This window comes from Schistocerca nitens, chromosome 10 (assembly GCF_023898315.1).
Source record: "Schistocerca nitens isolate TAMUIC-IGC-003100 chromosome 10, iqSchNite1.1, whole genome shotgun sequence".
NCBI lineage: Eukaryota > Metazoa > Arthropoda > Insecta > Orthoptera > Acrididae > Schistocerca > Schistocerca nitens.
The window spans coordinates 225,289,629-225,311,417 of record NC_064623.1 but is presented as its reverse complement, the minus strand read 5'-3'; the positions used below and the strand labels follow the sequence as shown (position 1 = coordinate 225,311,417).

Genomic DNA, 21,789 nt, shown 5'->3' with positions numbered 1-21,789 from the left:
ATGTGTTACTTATGTAAGACTTTACTGGTATGATCGTCCATGTTAAGTCATTTGTGTGTTTGTGCTAATTATATTTCAACAAAATATCCTTTCCTACAGTAATGTCGGTCCAAGACATCTTACCTACTTTAAAACTATAACATTCTTCTAACATTTTTTTCTTTCTCCTATCAGCCATCTTTCTAGCCTATTTGTGCTGAATAAGGTCACCATCATCTTTCTTTCATTTATGAACACCGTATTTCCTAAACGTTTGTATTTCATGAAATTCTTTGATTCACTCGTCTATTCCTTTGGGCATAGTTGTTTCTTTAGCGGTCGATACGGGATCATTATCACTGTCGATCATTTCTATATTACACACACTATCATACGCTTCTGTCTTATCTCATAAACATAAGAATGAAGAAGGGTTTCCACCAGAACCATATCAGGATTGTGCCAATCACGTTCAAGAATTAATTCGTTTTTTGAACTGAGTCTAGTTTTATTTCTCGAGAGAAGCATGGTATCATCGTCTGCAGCGGGCCCTATTTCTTCGTCGTGCTCGACTTCCGTTGCGTTTGTCAGAACCCTTATCAGATCACTACATCTTTTATTCGTTCACACTTTTGTCTATTACACCATATTCTCAGAAACTGTCAGACATCCGTAAAAGATTCCTGTAATCGTCACCAACATTTCTGGACTTCAGCATTTTTTGTCTGCTACAGACACTTGTAACGACACTGTGATCCTCCCTTTGCGACTCTGACCAGCCCTCCACAGCTACACAATTTCATTTTTTGTTCTACGATTTCTGTCATATCCCAATCTGTTACAGATTTCTTCTTTATCATACTGTGCAATAAACTCTTTTCTTTCTATTGTATTTTTTATTCCCATCTTATCCTCGTATAAATTTTCCTTTTGGAAATTATATTGACAAGAGCACTTTTTTGTTCTTGCTGCTCTTCTAATGCACATTAGTTTACAGGCGTCCATTTCATTCCACACTCGACAGCTCCACAAGCTGCACAGCACTTGTTTTTCCGTATTAATCGTCGCTCTCAGTTACTGTAACTGCTGCGGCCACGATTCGAATACGGTTCTCCCTCGTGCCCTCCAATGAAATGAATTTGATGTCCGCTTCTTTCGCGCGTGCCAGACATATTAACTTTTCGGATGTCCCTTTCATTACGTGTTCCATGCCAGTAATTCTCATCTTCTGCTTTCTCATACAAATCTGAAAACATTTTATGTTTTCTGACGACGTATATTATGAATCATTGGGCAATGTATTTCAAAAGTCACACATAGTTTCAGATTTAAACCTTCTCCCGTTTAGTTATACTAATTTTTCACGGAATTCTTCCCTTGAAAGTATGGGATTTACGTAATGACAAATAATCATCACAGGCCGTCTTGTCCCTGTTCCGGCCAAAATTCTTCTACTAATCTTTCTTTAAATTAAAAAAAGTCATATTCAGTATTTAGTAATACGCAAGCCATTTTTTGGCTGCCACGAATCTGTTTCTGAGGAGTGGCTGGTGCTCAGGAGTAACACGCTGGGTGCCATGCGGGGACATAAGTTATGAAAGCGTGGCGGAGAGCAGAGACGTTTTAGCAATATTTCGGTTGTGCTTTTAACTCATATTGGATGGTTGCGAAGTTCTAGAGTGGACTTGCTTGTCTGGCGCTAATCTTACGACTGCTTATCTGATTGAAGGCTCAGCCTATGGGGCACCAGAGTCGGCGCACTTGTGGGCGTGGCCTGGCCAGTCCGCTGTTCGTCACACTTCCCGTATCGGTTACAATTTAATCTCGCTTCCAGAATACGCGTTTGGTGGCAGAAATGTCCACGTAGCAAATTTAGCAATGCTGATGAATCAAGGTTTCCGTGCGGGCACAGCTCTTGCATGAAGTCGTTCAAACTGCTGCTACTGCTGAGTAACCAAGTGCTCTTGGCTGACCAAACCAAATGGTTTGTGGTGGAGAGTACTTTCGGTACCACTATCTGATCCCTCCAACCCTGCTGCATTCGCGAATAGTTCGTGAGGAGAATGATTGTCGGTAAGCCTCTGTAGTGGCTCTAATTTCTAGAATATTCTCCTCGCGGTCAATATGTGAAATGTATGTGAGGAGAAGTAATATGTTGTCAGACTCGTCGTGACAACTGCTGTCCGGAAATTTCAATAGTAAAGGTCTCCGTGATGCACAACGCCTCCCTTGTAACGTCTGCCGGTGGAGTTTGTTTAGCATCTCCGTAACGGTCCCGTGACGAAACGCGCTGCTATTCATTGTATCTATCAATCCTACCTGATAGGGATGCCAGATGATGAACACTATTCAAGAATCGAGGACGAGTTAAATCTCTGTAAGATTCCTCCAATGAATCTGAGTCTGGAATCTTCTTTTCTCACTATCTCTTTTATGTGGTCATTCCACTTAAGGTCGCTCTCGATAGTTGCGCCTAGATATTTTACGGCAGACGCTGTCTCCAGCTTTTTGTCATCAATAGTGTAGCTGTACAGTAGTGGATTTCTTTTCCTATGTTTGCGGAGTATGTTACATTTATTTACGTTCAGGGTCAACTGCCAGAGCCTGCACCATTTATTATATATTATATATGTTGTAAACAGCAACGTCCTACCACACTTCGCTCTGGTACTCCGGATATTACCTTTACATCTATATATTTTGTTCCTTTAAGACAGACATTGCACCGAGCGAGGTGGCGCAGTGGTTAGCACACTGGACTCGCATTCGGGAGGACGACGGTTCAATCCCGTCTCCGGCCATCCTGATTTAGGTTTTCCGTGATTTCCCTAAATCGCTTCAGGCAAATGCCGGGATGGTTCCTTTGAAAGGGCACGGCCGATTTCCTTCCCCATCCTTCCCTCACCCGAGCTTGCGCTCCGTCTCTAATGACTTCGTTGTCGACGGGACGTTAAACACTAATCTCCTCCTCCTCCTAAGACAGACATGTTGAGTTGTATCTACAAGAAATGGTTCAAATGGCTCTGAGCACTATGGGACTTATAATCTGAGGTCATCAGGCCCCTAGAACTTAGAAATGCTTAAACCTAACTAATCTAAGGACATCACACACATCCATGCCCGAGGCAGGATTCGAACCTGCGACCGTAGCAGTCGCGGGGTTCCGGACTGAAGCGCCTAAAACCGCTCAGCCACCGCTGCCAGCATCTACAAGAAAGTCTTGAATCCAATCGCAAGTGTGCTCCGATACTCCATAAGCTCGTTTTTTTTTTCATTAAAGGGCGGGACGGTTCAAATGCCTTTTACTGAAATCAAGGAACGCGGCATCAACTCGACTGCAATTGTCCACTACGCTGTGGACCTCATGGAGGAACTGAGCGAGCTAAGTTCCGTAGAATCTCTGTTTCCGAACTCCATGTCGATTTTTCTAGAGGAGATGTTCATTTTCGAAAAACGTCATATTTTTTGCTCATAAAACATGTTTCATAACTCTACAACAGATTGACGTCAAAGATATAGGTCTATAATTGTGTACGTATCTGTCTTAAGGCCTTTCATAAAAACGGGAATGACCTGCGCTTTTTTGCAGTCGTTAGGTACCTTTCGTTGCTCAAGCGATTTACGATAAATTACTGTTAGAAGGGGAGCAAGCTCTTTCGCATAATCTATATAGAATCTTTTACGTATCTCATCTGGCCCTGACGCTTTTCCACTACTATGCGATTGTAGCTGCTTTTCAGTTCCGCGTCGGTTATCTTAATATTTGCCATTTGGACGTTCGCACGGCGAATGAAAGGGGGAACAGTGTTGCAATCTTCCGGAAGACCGATTCAGTATTTCGGCCTTCTCTCTGTTCTGTTTAGGTGCCGGCGTGGACGCCGAGAGAATGAATAGATGATTTTGACCCACTTACTGATTTTACGTACGAGCAAAATCTCTTTGGGTTTTTACTCAGGTCCGTTGACAACGTCTTACTTTCAGAATAATTGAACACTTCTCTCATTGCTCTCCTTACGCTCATTTTCGCTTCGCTCAGCTTTTGTGTGTCAGCTAGGTTTTTACTTGTCTTGAATTTGGCATGAAGTGCTTTTTGTTTACGTAGCGCCTTTCTACCACGGCTATCAAACCACGGTGGATCTTCCCCATCCCTTAAAAGCTGTACTTCCTTGCAACACACCATAGATCTACACAGGTGGTTTTCCCACCTCTCTGCGGTGTCGTCAGGCACAGCGAATGGTGGCGAAGACTGTCCCGCAAGTGCTTATCCCACCGGATGCACGCTCACGTTTCGGATCAGCAATGCGTTTGTTTGAGCAGGTGCTGCTCCTGGTGTAGCGGCGGTTGCTGTCGCATCTGGTCGTGCTGTTGCTCTTGTTGGAGCAGTATCGGCTCCTGCTTTTGTTCCTGCACTGGCTCCAGAAACCATTCATCAGACTTTAGGAGCTTAATCGCACATGGGAGTCAGGTTCGTCAGCACTTCAGTGATGCAAAATCCAGGTGAGGGACTGCAACGTGTCGGTTTCTGAGAAAATGGCGAGTGGCTCACAGTACGAAGGCGTCGACTGTAAAAACCGCGCACAAATCTAAAAGCACAGTCTGGAATGGGCGAAAACGCGAAGGCCAATAATCGTCACCAGCGCTTACACAAAGCTACCGTAGCAAACTGAGGGCCAAGACAGAAACTGTGTACCTAGGTAATGTTGGCGAACAGAAAGCTTTTGAAACATCAGCACAACTAGACAGTTGGAGTGTGTACACTTCCCTCCTAGATTACGCTGTCAAAGAACCGTGCCAAATGACATCAAGCCTACGCCGTATGCTGTGTGGACACAAAACCGGGAAGATTTGTATGGCTAACGTTGGTACACCAGTCTCATTCTCGATGTCCGTCCTAGCAGTGGCGACAAACGGTTTATTTAAATTAAGCCCCACCTTTTTGTGGTACTGGGCAGAGCATCAACAACAGTGTCGATTTTTTTCTCCTGGTTACCCATTTTCACAGGTGAAATTCCTTCACAGTCCTTGCTAAAGTCCTCTGGGGGACAAATTTCCACTTCTATTTGTGGATCCAACTTTTCTCCTTTATTTAAATGTTCGACGTTTGTACCACGTACGATAAACAATTCGACCTCTTCTCTACTTACTGTTGCAAAGATTCCACTTTGCTGAAAATTTCTGAAGTAGTATTTTCATGCATTCCGTACGTATTCATTTACAGTTTTTCAGAAGAATCTACATTACTTTGTTCGTATTAATGGTGTTTCACAGTTTTCAAATTTTTAATCACATTACTTCATGAAGTCCAGTTTCCATTACTGAAATTGACCCCAGTATTTTCATCTTTCTAATAGGTTCGATAATTTTTTCCATTCTTTGTACTTCTGAAACGAATCTAGGGAAAATATTTGTGACATGATTTTGAAGTTCACTTAATTGTTTCCCAACGGAACTCACAGACACACTAAAATTTCTAATACATTCGTTCTGTTTACTTTTATATCTCTTAACCTAATACACAGTTCACTGATGTTATTAATCAGATCATTATAGGTATGAATCATTTAACTTTTCAGATTAATCGTTCACTTGCTTTAATTCTAGAAATAAGATCACTTTTGTGATCAGTCATGTTACTTTTCAGTTTCGTCACTTTTGTTTCCATTTTTGTAGAAGTCGTGTCTACTCTGTTACCTAGACCAGTTTTCAGCATAGTCATTGTACTGATTTTCTTTGTATTTTTATTCACATTTTTCAATATTTGCATAATTTAGGAATTAAATGATTGCTGTTCGGAACCCAGATGCATTGTACTCTGACTCGGTAATACGTCTACGTCCACGACCTCAGATATTTTGCAGATTCAATAAACATGTAGTACTGTGTGAAAGAAGCAGCACGAATTTTCAGTCAGATCTTGAAGAGACTTCAAATTAATGGGAGGATTGGCAATTTACTTTCTACGTTGAGAAGTGTACAATAGGCCACTCCACAGAAGGGAAACAGTAGTATCCAATGACTTTAATGTCAACGATACACAGTTGGACGTGGCCAGCTCATGCCGGGGTGTAACACTTTGCAGGGATATGAAAGTAAATGATGAGATTGGCTCATTCGTGGGTAGTGAAGGTGGTAGACTTCGGTTTGTTGGTACAATACTGTGGAAGTGCATCAGTTTACAAAGGAGGCTCATCCTAGAATACTGCTCTAGTATGTGGGACCCATATCAAATGGGGCCAACAGGAGATATTGAACGTACACATAGGTGGGCAGCACGAATAGCCAAAGTTTGGTATGACCCATTGGCGAGTGTCACAGAGGTGCTGGAGAATCTAAACTTCCAGGCTCGTGAAGATATAGACTATGCCGAGAAAGCCTACTTGCGAATATCGAAGAACTGGCTTGAAATGATGGCTCTACGGATCGCTCCCACAGAGATGGTGAGCACAAGATTAGATTAATAACAGCACGCACAGAGACATTTAAACAGTCATTTTTTCCCGCGCTCCGTACGTCAATGGAACCGGAGGAAATCCTAATAACTTACTTGTACCGAGGGACGTACCCTTTGCCATGCGCTTCACAGTGGGTTGAAGAGGTCAGATGTAGACACATGAGTGATGTGGCATATGACGATTCAGTTCCTGCTCCCCCATACCGATACATTACAAACTAGGGAATCGTGTTTGAGTAACTCATAGGACTACACATTCTATCGAGAAATTTAACAGTTACAATTTCTGACACATTACCTGCGCTATTAAAGATCGTTGCCTTTGCGTAAGGGCAACATACGTGTCTTACGCACGACGCGCATTCTCTTCATTTTCTACATCTCGTGCGACAGTAACTAACATTTAATGCGCAACAGATTGATTGACGATGCGCAGTTGCTTGGCTACACCGTTCATACCCCCATAATGTGTCAGATTTATGCTACGAGAATGTTTAAAGGAACTGATATATTCCACATTCAAAGACAACGTGCGCACATTGCAAGAATCTGTTTCCCTTCCGTATGACCACATCCGATGGCAGCCAGGTTTTCCAGGTGGTACTTTGAGAAAGAGGGCTGGGGAGGAGTCCTAACGACACTGAACACCTCCCGCAGTATCAACAGGCGGTACTGCTCATATCTCAAGATGTGTTTACATCCGGACATATCTAGGAATATGGGACGCCTTTTTTTAAAACACCTTGCATATATAAATATAACGCAGAGAAACGAATGAATCTTAAGTGTTCTGCGTTACCAGTATCTAGGTTAGTAAGTGACTTTTAGTTTGAATAACCCAATACCGATTGTAACGACGTCCAACAAATAGATCATAGAAATTCTGATAGTTTTAATTCGTCAGACACAAATTGTACCTTGCTACACTGGCCCATGAGAATTTCTCGAGTATTCGTGCATTATTCGGTGTTGGTTTTCACTCAAATCACGTTGGGCAGTTAAGAAACATGAATATTATCAGCCAGTAACAATAATAATAGTAACAGGCATAAAAACAGTCACAATTTATGATTACTGCAAAACAAGTAAAGTTGTTAGCGTCTCTATAGTATTTGCACTATGTTAATGTGTATTACGTGTTCAACAGTTCCTCCTGAAGTCCATCCAGATTACAAATTGTACGATGGAATCGGATATTACAAAATTCACAAAAGAGGGTCATTCTGGAATGAAGCAAATGAAACATGTCGCAACGAAGGTGCCCATCTGGTTGTCATCAATTCCAAGAGGGAGGAAGACGTCGTCAAAGGCATTGTAAAAGACAGTGGAACCGAATGGGCCTATATTGGATTGCACCGTGATGATAAAGAGGAATTTAGAACCGTTCTCGGTAAGTAATGCTTTAAGTCAGTATTACTGTGTCTGTAGTTTATTACCTTCCACTATACGTATGAGAATGTGCATTTTTAATTTTTCCTTTCTTCTTCTTTCTGGAAAGTTATGTGGGTCCAAATCCAAGTTATCTCTTTCACTTCTAGTATTTAAATAGTGTTGTCGAATTTCTTGATGTTAAACATCCTGAATTTTTCAGATATTTTCGGTGTATTCTGGAATACTTTTACGTGTTCGGAAAACTTCAGTTGTGTTGTCAAATATTGTAGGAATTGTAGAAATCTTCTCGAGTATTCAAGAAAATTAATGAAATGTTATCCAGTTTTCTTTAATCGAAAATTTTACGTTATATAATGGCCTGGGATATTACCGAAATATCTCTATTATTCTGTGACTACGAATACTTACGTGCTTTGTTCGGAGTATGTAAGGTAAGATTTGGGTGTATTGTAATAGTCTTAAACAAAAGATAAAAAACTGATTAATAAATAAGTCTCGAGTGAAATCATAGGATGGCGTAGTGAAATGAAACTAAAAAAGAGTGAGGAAAAAGACTTGATTGAGAACGGGAATAGCTTCTACGATTGAGAGAGAGCCAACGTAACACGAATAACGAAAAGATTCGCACATTTAGATATTTTCACTCATACCAGACACATTTCTAAAAAAAAAAGAAATTGGAGTGTTTCCCATTTTGAAAAAAAAAAAAAATAGATGAATGGTTTGGGTATCGGCTCTTACGCCAATTTCCCATTAAACACCACACGTGTAGAGGTACTCGAGAAATCTAACGGAAGGCAACAAGTTAACATCAATCAGTATTTTAATGTGAAAGAAGTACCACAATAAAATAATGAAAATACTGTGAAATGAAAGCATTTACGGAAGTGATAAAACTTTTAAAAGCGAGAGAAAATTAAATTAAGTGGTGGGATGTCAGATGACTTCGATCCTCCAATAGGCAACAAAGACGTACCAGCCTCTACATATTTCTCTTTTATTTTTTGCTTTTTGGCATCTAAAGGTGACGAGCCATCACCATAAATATACTTGTACCAAAATGCATTAGAAAGTGTCCTGCACCTCAACTGAAAATGAATCTAACTGGTGCTCCACTCTGAAGTCCGTAATGCTTGTCAGCGCTGTTCCAGCAGGCGAAGATGTGGTTTGCACCATCTTCTTTACCCCAGCCACGTAATGGGGATTCGAGGAATCCAATCCAATATAAATCTTTCGTACAACTGCCTTGGAGGCACGTTACGATGTTCTTAAGTCTTGTGGAACCTTGGTATTTCTCGTGTCAGAGCTTGTTATGTTCAACTGGGTTAATTCTGGCATACTCTCAGCCTTTTAATGTGGATGTACGTTGCCATCCCGCGTTCCCGCGCCACTCTGACTATTATCCTGAGGACGTTTAAAACGTCTGCAGCTGCTATTGCTGTATGTTTCTTTAATGCACGTAAGTGGCTGCTTTAACTTATCTCTTGCTTTATTTCCGAGAATGCCATGGAGCGCTTCAACACAGCAGAAGGTAATACGCTGTTTCTTTGGTGCGAGTTTTACACTACTGGCCATTAAAATTGCTACACCAAGAAGAATTCCAGATGATAAACGGGTATTCATTGAACAAATAGATTATACTAGACCTGACATGTGATTACATTTTCACGCAATTTGGGTGCACAGATCCTGAGAAATCAGTAGCCAGAACAACCACCTCTGGCCGTAATAACGGCCTTGATACGCCTGGGCATAGAGTCAAACAGAGCTTGAATGGCGTGTACAGGTACAGGTGCCCATGCAGCTTCAACACGATACCACAGTTCATCAAGAGTAGTGACTGGCGTATTGTGACGAGCCAGTTGCTCGGCCACCATTGACCAGACATTTTCAGTTGGTGAGAGATCTGGAGAATGTGCTGGCCAGGGCAGCAGTCGAACATTTTCTATATCCAGAAAGGCCCGTACAGGACTTGCAACATGCGGTCGTGCTTTATCCTGCTGAAATGTAGGGTTTCGCAGGGATGGAATGAAGGGTAGAACCACGGGTCGTAACACATCTGAAATGTAACGTCCACTGTTCAGAGTGCCGTCAATGCGAACAAGAGATGACCGAGACGTGTAACCAACGGGACCCCATACCATCACGCCGGGTGATACGCCAGTATGGCGATGACGAATATACGCTTCGAATGTGCGTTCACAGCGATGTCGCCAACCGCGGATGCGACCATCATGATGCTGTAAGCAGACCCTGGATTCATCCCAAAAAATAACGTTTTGCCATTCGTGCACCCAGGTTCGTCGTCGAGTACACCATCGCAGGTGCTCCTGTCTGTGATGCAGCGTCAAGGGTAACCGCAGCCGTGGTCTCCGAGCTGATAGTCCATGCTGCTGCAAACGTCGTCGAGCTGTTCGTGCAGATGGTTGTTGTCTTGCAACGTCCCCATCTGTTGACTCAGGGATCGAGACGTGGCTGCACGATCCGTTACAGCCATGCGGATAAGATTCCTGTGATACGAGGCCGTTGGGATCCAGCACGGCGTTCCGTATTATCCTCTAGAACCCACCGATTCTATATTCTGCTAACAGTCGTTGGATCTCGACCAACGCGAGCAGCAATGTCGCGATACGATAAACCACAATCGCGATAGGCTACAATCCGAATTTTATCAAAGTCGGAAACGTAATGGTACGGATTTCTCCTCCTTACACGAGGCATCACAACAACGTTTCACCAGGCAATGCCGGTCAACTGCTGTTTGTGTATGACAAATCGGTTGGGTTAATCATTTGCATATCACAGCATCTTCTTCCTGTCAGTTAAATTTCGCGTCTGTAGCACGTCATCTTCGTGGTGTAGCAATTTTAATGGACAGTAGTGTAATATCGTGTTCATTATGTCGTATGGCACCAGATTTTGCTTATCCACTGTAGAGTTGTTTTAATAATTTTCCGCGACGACCTCGAATTAGAGTGATTGGAGAGATATTCACTACCAAGAAAATTTTGAGTTGACGATTTCTGAAAATCGGTGAAGTGGGCGACACGCCCGAAGCATTTTTCTCCAAGTTCCGAAAGCACGTCGCTACATGCTGGAATTAGGCACATATCAGAACTGACGACCAAACGCTGAAAACTACCTATTACGAGGGTAATTTTTAAAGTAAGAAGCGGCAGCACGTGTCGTGTCCTCGCAGGCTGCCCCTTCACGGTCGGCCACCCTCGGCCACTCTCTCCGTAGGCCGCCATTACTCTTCACGTCTCTGCCGGTGATGGTTGGTTGGTTGGTCGTACTGCTTCGTCCTTCGCCATGCCGATCAGGGATCACGCCGATCAGGAAGTGCACTCGCTTATCCGATCCTGAAATGCAAAAAAAGTTCGTTCTGATGAATTCACCTGCAGCTTCTTGAAGTTTATGGTGCAGGTGTAGCGTATGATGGAAATGTGCGTATAAGTGGTGTAGGCTGTTTATTTGAGGAAGAACAAATGTACACGATGATGAACGATCTGGATGTCCTACTGTCACGAATGAAGACTTCACACAAAATGTTGATGAGGCAATTCGCCAAAGCGGGCGCTTAACTATTGACGAGCTGATCCAAAATTTCCATGTTTCAGGATCAGTAGTTTTCCACATTGTTATTGACAAACTTTGTCTTGTGTTTAATTCCATCCGAGGCTTGGTTTAGATTTGAAAGAAGTATGTATTTGTTCAGCTGCCGACTTGCTAGGCCTAATACAGGTGAGGATTTTCTTTCAGGGTATACTCCCTTAGCCTTTGTAGGTCCCTCTTCTCCACAAGGCAATGGTGTCCTCTTCTAATTATCCCCAGGGAGGATGGGTTGCCTCTCCTTCTCTGCCGAAGGTGCCGTTACGGTCTTCGCCCGTAACCCTGGAGATGGGTTCCACGTTGTACCCTGTGGAGCTGGGTCTCTCTGTGAACTCAGAAATCCGTTCAGACTGGCCTACAGCTGTGGAGGATGCCCACCCCCGCAGCAAGGATGCGCCAGGCAAGAATTACTCAACTAGTTGGTAGGGAGGGTGGCCTGTCTCCCTTGAGCCGGGTTAGTGGTTGTATATAAAGCCACAACAAAATCCCAGCAAACTGGAGTAAAGGAGTCGTTCTGTTCAAAAAGGGCAGTCCACGAAAATGTGAAAATTAAAGAGGTATCACGTTCCTGTCACACCCCTTGAAGCTGCTATAAACGATCATAGAAATGATCGCTTGAGGAACAACAACACGCATTGAGGAAAGACCGAGATACTATGGATCTTATTTTTGCAGCAAGAATGGTATACAGTCTGGACCATAAGACTTACTTTTGGTCAAGTTGGTACACTACTCCGAGGATATCTACGTTACTCATGCTGACAGCTATTCTTGATTCGAATTCTGGAATATTTACTTCGTTTTCTTTTGTGAAGGCATTTCGGAAAACTATGTTTAGTTACTCTGCTTTGGCAGCGCAATATGTCCATTGCTATCGCGCGGAAAACGCACTGAATGCTGAAGCTTTAATTTTCACGTTTAAACCACGAAGATTGTACAAATTAAGGTGTCGTGCAGACTAGCGCACGGTCATGGAGCTAGGCGTTCCTCACGTATAGAAGCAGCTGGAAGACTTGAGAACGAAGTCTTGCACTTAACACAGATATCTCGAGCAGCACAAAGTCGCAAGGGACTGGAAAAAAAGCAGATGACTCCTGCATATAAGAAAGGGCACGTGACATGGGCGCCGCCATCTTGAAATGAGCCGCCATCTTGAGCCAAAGACTCTTGCGTCAAAGATATGTCACTCAGCCACTGGCGCCAGTAAGTAAATCCCGTTCAAGGTCACACAGAAATGCCCCATAGAGTGTAAATCTCACAGTGCCAATAGATTGACATTTTTTAAAAAAAAGAAAGATAAGGAAAGGAGAGGAAATTTATTAATTTAAGTAATAGTGAGTCAGATCACCTACAATATAAACATTAGCACAATAGCCCAGACACATACAGATTCATATTCACCGATTTTACTTTAAGAACTAGAAATTCAACTAAATACCTAGAAATTTCAATAACGAACAACTTAAATTGGTAGGAACACATAGAAAATGATGTAGGGAAGTCTAACTAAAGACTGTGTTTTATTGGCAGGGCACATACAAAATGTAACAGATCTACTAAGGAGACTGCCTACATTACGCTTGTGCTTCCTATTTTTGAATACTGCTGTGCAGTATGGGATCCTTACCAGATAGGACCGACAGAGTACATCGAAAAAGTTCAGAGGAGGACAGCACGTTTTGTATTATCGCGAAATAGGGAAGAGAGCGTAACTGAAATATACAGGATTTCGGATGGACATAATTAAAACAAAGGCGTTTATCATTGCGGAGAAATCTTCTGAAGAAATTCCAATCAGCAATTTTCTCCTCCTAATGCGAAAATACTTTGCTGACTCCGACCTACATATGGAGAAACGATCACCATGATAAAATAAGGGAAATCAGAGCTCTACGGAAATACCGGGTGATCAAAAAGTCAGTATAAATTTGAAAACTGAATAAATCACAGAATAATGTAGATAGAGAGGTACAAATTGACACACTTGCTTGGAATGACATGGGGTTTTATTAGAACCAAAAAATACAAAAGTTCAAAAAATGTCCGACAGATGGCGCTTCATCTGATCAGAATAGCGATAGTTAGCATAACAAAGTAAAACAAAGCAAAGATGATGTTCTTTACAGGAAATGATGCTCAATATGCCCACCATCATTCCTCAACAATAGCTGTAGTCGAGGAATAATGTTGTGAACAGCACTGTAAAGCATTTCCGGAGTTATGGTGAGGCATTGGCATCGGATGTTGTCTTTCAGCGTCCCTAGAGATGTCGGTCGATCACGATACACTTGTGACTTCAGGTAACTCCAAAGCCAATAATCGCACGGACTGAGGTCTGGGGACCTGGGAGGCCAAGCATGACGAAAGTGGCGGCTGAGCACACGATCATCACCAAACGACGCGCGCAAGAGATCTTTCACGCGTTTAGCAATACTTTGTTTTTTTTTTTGTTCTAATAAAACCCCATGGCATTCCAAGCATGTGTGTCAATTTTTACCTCTCTATGTACATTATTCCGTGGTTTATTAAGTATTCAAATTTATACTAACTTTTTCATAACCCGGTATATAGGTGTTCGTTCTTTCTGAGCGCTATACGTGATTGGAATAATAGAGAATTGTGGAGGTGGTTCAATGAACCCTCTGCCAGGCACTTAAATGTGATTTGCAGAGTATCCATGTTGACGTAGATGTGCTGCTGCTTCTATTGCCAGGAAAGTTACAGCCTCGACATCGATTTATTACAGAAATTGTGAACGTGTTCTGAGCTCAAAAGCACTAAATTTCCTTGAGACAGAGAAGTTTCTGTTTCCAAACCAACACGGACTTGGAAAGCATCGCTCGTGCCAAATTCAGTTGGTCCGTTTCTCGCATAACAGCCTGCGAACCGCCGATGAAGGGCGCCACGGAGGTTGCGTATTCGTAGCGTCTGACGCGAGGCGCCACTGCACGCAGGTCCGAGCGTACGGATTAGATGCCCGGATACGTTCGTGGCTCGAAGAGTTCTTAAGTAATACAACGCAGTACGCCGTCCTCGACAGCGGGTGTTCATCAGAGATAAGGTTATCGTCGGGAGTGCCCCAGGGAAGTGTGAAAAGACCGCTCTAATTTTCGATATGTGTAAACGGGCTGAGGTCAGGGTGAGAAGCGAGTCATGGCTGCTAAGCTGTCGCCACTCAGCGACTGCAGGAGGATACGAGATAACGTAGAAGGAAATTCTAGTTGAGTAACATGAAGAAAAATATGAAATATATCCTATGAGTAGGTAATCGATTCTGTAACGTTGTTGTTGTTGTGGTCTTCAGTCCTGAGACTGGTTTGATGCAGCTCTCCATGCTACTCTATCCTGTGCAAGCTTCTTCATCTCCCAGCACCTACTGCTACCTACATCCTTCTGAATCTGCTTGGTGTATTCACCTCTTGGTCTCCCTCTACAATTTTTACCCTCCACGCTGCCCTCCAATACTAAATTGGTGATCCCTTGATGCCTCAGAACATGTCCTACCAACCGATTCCTTCTTCTAATCAAGTTGTGCCACAAACTTCTCTTCTCCCCAATCCTATTCAATACCTCCTCATTAGTTATGTGATCTACCCATCTAATCTTCAGCATTCTTCTGTGCCACCACATTTCGAAAGCTTCTATTCTCTTCTTGTCTAAACTATTTATCGTCCATGTTTCAATTCCATACGCCATACAAATACTCAAATACTTCCAGAAACGACTTCCTGACACATAAATCTATACTCGATGTCAACAAATTTCTCTTCTTCAGAAACGCTTTCCTTGCCATTGCCAGTCTACATTTTATATCCTCTCTACTTCGACCATCATCAGTTATTTTGCTCCCCAAATAGCAAAACTCCTTTACTACTTTGTGTCTTATTACCTAATCTAATTCACTCAGCATCACCCGACTTAATTCGACTACATTCCATTATTCTCGTTTTGCTTTTGTTGATGTTCATCATATCCTCCCTTCAAGACACTATCCATTCCGTTCAACTGCTCTTCCAAGTCCTTTGCTGTCTCTGACATAATTACAATGTCCTCGGCGAACCTCAAAGTCTTTGTTTCTTCTCCATGGATTTTAATTCCTACTCCGAACTTTTCTTTTGTTTCCTTCACTGATTGCTCAATATAGAGATTGAATAACATCTGGGAGAGGCTACAACCCTGTCTCACTCCGTTCCTAACCACTGCTTCCCTTTCATGTCCCTGGACATCTGGTTTCTGTACAAATCGTAAATAGCCTTTCGCTCCCTGTATTTTACCCCTGCCACCTTCTGTAACGTTCGAATACACAATTAGTAGTGCAGAACTGCGAAGTAGTAAGGTTATTGGGCGGCTTAGTTTTATTGGGAGAATTTTGGGGAAGTGTAGCTCACCTACAAAGGAGATGGCGTATAGAACACTAGTGTGATCAATTCTCGAGTGCTGCTTGAGTGTTTGGGCTCCCCACCAGATGAGAGGAGTGCTGATAGATTTGTTGCCGGTAGTTTCGATCAGTTATCGTTTTGGCCGTCAGTCTTCTGACTGGTTTGATGCGGTCTGCCACGAATTCCTCTCCTGTACCAACCTCTTCATCTCAGAGTAGCACTTGCAACCTACACCTACATTCTCAATTATTTTCTGTATGTATTTCAATCTCTGTCTTCCTCTACAGTTTTTGCACTTTGCAGCTCCCTCTACTACCATGGAAGTCATTCCCTCATGTCTAACAGATGTCCTATCATCCTGTCCCTTCTTCTTATCAGTGTTTTCCACATATTCCTTTGCTCTCCGATTCTGCATAGATCCTCTTCGTTCCTTACCTTATCAGTCCAACTAATTTTCAACATTCATGTGTAGCACCACATCTCAAAATGCTTCCCTTCTGTTCTGGTTTTCCCACACTCCATGTTTCACTAGCATGCAATGCCGTACTCCAGACGTACATTCTCAGAAATTTCTTCCTCAAATTAAGACCGTTTTTTGATATTAGTAGACTTCTCTTGGCCAGGAATGCCCTTTTTGCGATAGCTATCCTACGTTTGATGTCCTCCTTGCCTTGTCCGTCATTGGTTATTTCACTGCCTAGGTAGCATAATTCCTTAACTTCATCTACTTCGTGACCACTGATGTTAAGTTTCTCGCTGTTGTCATTTCTACGACTTGAATCAGTACGCAAGTATTATGGAGATGTTTCGTGAGTTGAGATAGGAATCCCTGGAGCGGACGTTCTTTTCACGAGAGAGCAATTTAGAGAACTGGCAGTTGAGGCCGACTGCAGAACGGTTATACTGCTGCCAACGTACATTTCGCATAAGAACCACGAGGATAAGGTAAGTGACGTCAGCGCTCGTACAGAGGCTTATAATGACAGTGGTTTCTGCCCTGCTGCATCTGCCAACTGAACAGGAAAGGAAATGACTAGCAGTGGTTCGTGGTACAGTCAGTGAGTTGTGGCGAATGGAGGTGTGGATGCAGGAAGGTGGTTTTCTATCTTGCATTGTGAAAAAAGGAAACAAGGTTAGAGGTTCACGACCCTTCGACAACGGGGTCATTAGAAATGGAGCGCAAGTTTGGACTGGCGAAGGATCAGATTGGGAATCTGCCGTGCGCTTTCAAAGGAACCAGTTTTAGAAAACGGTTTCAATTAAGACACATGCTTCTAGAAATTCCTCAAAATTCTTAAGACAAATATTTAAAACATTTAAACCGGGGAACCTTTGCAGAGCCACCACAAGTTTTAGAAAACTGCAGCTCGTACAATAGCTGAGGCCCGAGATTGTGAGGCCGCGACTTGGCCACGAGCGGTGGACGCGACTGAGTACTTATCTTCGAATTAAGAACTGGATTCCGTTTGTACTTCCACCCCGTTCAGAACAGCGAAACCATAACCAAACAGCACACGCGAGCACAGGCGAAGTCCACCACCCATACGCCCGCTAGTAATTTAAAAGGCGAAGCTCTGCACTTCGATGGCCCACTGCTTCCGATCTCTGAAACATAAATCAGAAGCGACAACAGGGAACCAAACAACCCTTCCTTCACTTTAATACTCAAACTTATACAGAAAACTACTTCGATAAAATTGACAATAATAAAACTGATTTCATTTCTTTAAGCAGAACCACGTACACGAATGATGCAAATTGAACTGGCTCAATAAAACCCAAGCATCACATGGAGCACCTTATGTGGACCAGCTGAAGCAAGAACAATACTATTAAGGAGCGAAGCACACACTAATAAGAGGCACGAAATATCACATCACAGTCCTTGCTTTGCTGCTTCAAGAGCAATCATCATTATATTTCACTAATCGTTGGTAAGACTTGAATTATTTAACTTGATGCCAGCTGCTGATCGATGTGGCGAAGACACCAGACGTTGCTTAGTCCGATATTAACGGCGTGTCCCTTCACGGGAGCGAGCACATGCGTAGCTTCACGAGGTGGCCAAGAAGCCACAGCGCCGGCCCGCTGTTACTGACCCCAGTACGATCGAGTGCTAACTGCCACCCGTACTCGGACACACCGTGTTCGCCGTCGTCTCTCCAACGTCTCACTAATACGCGCACTTCCGCGAGCTGCACCCGACGTTGTTGTCCCTTTCCACTCCGTACTGCCCCCTATATGCTGAGCCTGGCCAGGCTCCAAAAGCAAACTTCTGCCAGAGGGAATCGGTAGTGCCTAACCAAAGATAGCCAGGCACCAGTCCCGCCACGGCTCAGACAGATCTTTTCATTTCTCTGAGATTGTTAAATATGTTTCTCTGTGATATACGCAACAGCAACTATTTGTTGCGTGTTAGTTGCATACGTGCTGAGCTAGCACATGGGCATTTCCCCTATTCTGACCCTACTGTTTGGGTTATACAACTTGCATATGCTAGCCTCTTTTTTTTTTTTTTTTCCAAGTCAGATATTTGACAAAACCTTAAAAAGTGTACAACATTCGCCTCATTGGCAGCAAAAACAGAGGAAAATCCTCCAGATAAATTACCTGTTGCCTTTCTTCTTGTCTGAGTACAAAACACAGTAAACTCAAATATGGCGCACTGTGATCGCCACAACCTCCACACGTTCGGGTCCACCACGGTGCAGCAGGAACCCCTGCGACATCGGGCTGTGTGCGACGCAAAGACAAGGGCCTGTCTCAGCTTACCTGTGTGGCTGGAAGGCGGAATGCCACGGGCGCCACGTAGACTACGTCACTTCCATCCGCTCTCTCCCATCTATACGTCGCATGGTACCTCAGCAGCTAGGTGATACACTACGTTATCAAAAGTATCCGGACACCCCCAAAAACAAACGTTTGTCATATTAGGTGCATTGTGCTACCACCCACTCATCATCATCATCAGTTATCTGCTATATTAGCAGGTCCTTTGCCTCTCCATTTTCTGCGATCCATTGCTTCCTTCTTACGGCTGCTGTATGTTGTACCGTCCATCATGTCATCCAGTATCTGGAATCTCTTCCTTCCTCGCTTCCTTTTCCCTTCTACATAACCTTCTAAAACTGTTTTTATGTCCGTCATTCTTTCTTAATATATGCCCAATCCAATTTGTTTTTCTTCTCTTTTTTACATCTACTAACTGTCTTTTCTCTCCCACTCTTCTCAGTAACTCTTCATTTTTTACTCTGTCCATCCAACTTATTCTTTCCATCTTCCGCCATGTCCAGATCTCAAAAGCCTCCAGCCTTTCTCTGTCTTTTTTCCTCATAGTCCACGTTTCAGCGCCATATAGAAGAACACCCTCATACAAGATATTTTATGAGTCTCTTTCTGAGTTCTCTGTCCAGACCGCTGCAGAAGATTCTCCTCTTCTTATAAAACGCCTCTTTTGCCATTGCTACCCTTGTTTTAATTTCTGTGGTGCACTTCCAGTCCGTGTCTATCCTGCTTCCAAGATACTTAAAATTTTGCACCTGTTCTAGTGTTTCTCCATTCGGCACAATTTTTATTTCCTTATTTCCTCCTATTGCCAATACTTTTGTTTTATTTGTGTTAATTTTCATTCCATATTTTTTCCGTTAGTTGCAATGGTGTCCACCAAATCCTGTAATTCTTTCTCCCCTGTGGCTAGAAGGACCACGTCATCAGCGCTGCCAGATACTAAATATCAGCGATCTCAGTAGTCCACTCTAACCATCCCTAGATACACTGTTTCCGATGTGATAGTGAAGTGGAAACGTGAAAGGACGTGTACAGCACAAGAGCGTACAGGCCGACCTCGTCTGTTGACTGACGTAGACCGCCGACAGTTGAAGAGGGTGGTAACGTGTAATAGGCAGACATCTATCCAGACCATCACACAGGAATTCCAAGCTGCATCCGGATTCACTGCAAGTACTGCGACAGTTATGCGGCAGTTGGGAAAACTTGGATTTCATGGTCCTGAGGCTGCTCGTAAGCCACACATTCGCCGGTAAATGCCAAACGACGCCTCGCTCGATGTAAGGAGCATAGACATTGGACGACTAAACAGTGTAAAAACGTGTGTAGTGACGAATCACGGTGTACAATGTGGCGATCCGACGGCAGGGTGTGAGTATGGCGAATGCCCAGTGAACGTCATCTGACAGCGTACGTAGTGCCAACAGTAAAATTCGTAGGCGGTGGTGTTATGGTGGGTCGCGTTTTTCATGGAGGGGGCTTGCACCACTTGCTGTCTTGCGTGGCACTATCACAGCACAGGCCTACATTTGATGTTTTAAGCACCTTCTTGCTTCGCACTCTTGAAGAGCAATTCGGGGATGGCGATTGCATCTTTCAACACGATCGAGCACCTGCTCATAATGTCCGGAGCGGCGGAGTGGTTACACGACAATGTCATTCCTGTAGTGGACTGGCCTCACAGAGTCCTGACCTGAATCCTATAGAACACCTTTGGAATGTTTTGGAAAGCTCACTTCGTGCCAAGCCTCATCGACCGACATCGATACCTCTCCTCAGTGCAGCACTTCGTGAAGAATGGGCTGCCATTCCCGAAGAAACCTTCCAGCACCTGACTCAACGGATGCCTGCGAGAGTGAAAGCTGTCATCAAGTCCAGGGGGGGTCAACACCATATTGAATTCCAGCATTACCGATGGATGCAATCGCCATTCCCGAATTGCTCTTCAACAGTGGGAAGTAAGAAGGTGCTTAAAACATCAATGTAGGCCTGTGCTGTGATAGTGCCACGACAAACAACAAGGAGTGCAAGCCCCCTCCATGAAAAACGCGACTACACCATAACACCACCGCCTCCGAATTTTACTGTTGGCACTACATACGCTGGCAGATGACGTTCACCGGGAATTCGCCATACCCACACCCTGCCATCAGATCGCCACATTGTGTACCGTGATTCGTCACTACACCAACGTTTTTCCACTGTTCGATGGTCCAATGTTTACGCTCCTTACATCGAGCGAGGCGTCGTTTGGCATTTACCAGCGTGATGCGTGGCCTATGAGCAGCCGCTCGACCATGATACCCACGTTTTCTCCATTTCCGCCTTACTGTTATAGTCCTTGCAGAGGATTCTGAAGCAGTTCGGAATTCCTGTGTGATGGTCTGGATAGATGTCTGCGTACTACACATTACGACCCTCTTGAACTGTAGCGGTCTCTGTCAGTCAACAGACGAGGTCGGCCTGTACGCTTTTGTGCTGTACGTGTCGCTTCACGTTTCCCCCTCGCTATGGACCTAGTGTGACACCCAATCACCTGACCACGTCCTAACTCCGTGAGTTCGGCGGAGCGCCCCATTCTGCCCTCTCACGATGTCTAATGACTACTGAGGCTTGCTGATATGGAGTACCTGGCAGTAGGCGGCAGCACAATGCACCTAATATGAAAAACCTGTTTTGGGGGGTTTCCGGGTACTTTGGACACATAGTGTAGCTGACCAGCCCAAATGGTCACATAATCTGGAAATGGAAACTTGCAGAGAAATCTTTGCATGTGGTTGCTCAAATCATCATCGCACTCCGCCATATTCACTCATGAGACGTAAACTCCGTCAGACGCTAAAAATAGTGCAAACAAGGCTCATCGGACAAAACGACTTTCTTCCATTGCTCCGTAGTCCGGATGTTATGGCTCCCTTGGTGTTCTTTTGGCGCTAACATGTTTTGCGAGTGCGACAATCAGTTCCGTAGCGACTTTTCCACTTGTTGCCCTCTTATTTTAAGTCATAATCCCGTGTAATGACGGTCCGTTTCGATGACTCGACACGCAATTTCGTCGTGAGCGTGACTTAGTGGATGACGTTTTCCTTGTATGCGGTATAATTCTTCTACACGGTGCCTCTTCAAACAGGAAACACATCGTCCACGTCGATTACGGAAGCAGTCACCGTACGACCTTCAGCAGGTTGC

At 43.8% G+C, this 21,789-nt stretch overlaps 1 protein-coding gene across 2 annotated transcripts in view; it reads left to right on the top strand.

Annotated features, from left to right (window-relative positions):
* LOC126210329 (hemolymph lipopolysaccharide-binding protein-like) overlaps nucleotides 1–21,789 on the top strand; it is a 63,510-nt gene that overhangs the window by 25,131 nt on the left and 16,590 nt on the right. For both annotated transcript variants that reach the window (XM_049939531.1, XM_049939532.1), the window contains exon 4: nucleotides 7,578–7,820. In XM_049939531.1, the coding sequence (XP_049795488.1) occupies nucleotides 7,578–7,820 (243 nt within the window). The remainder of the gene's footprint in view (nucleotides 1–7,577; nucleotides 7,821–21,789) is intronic.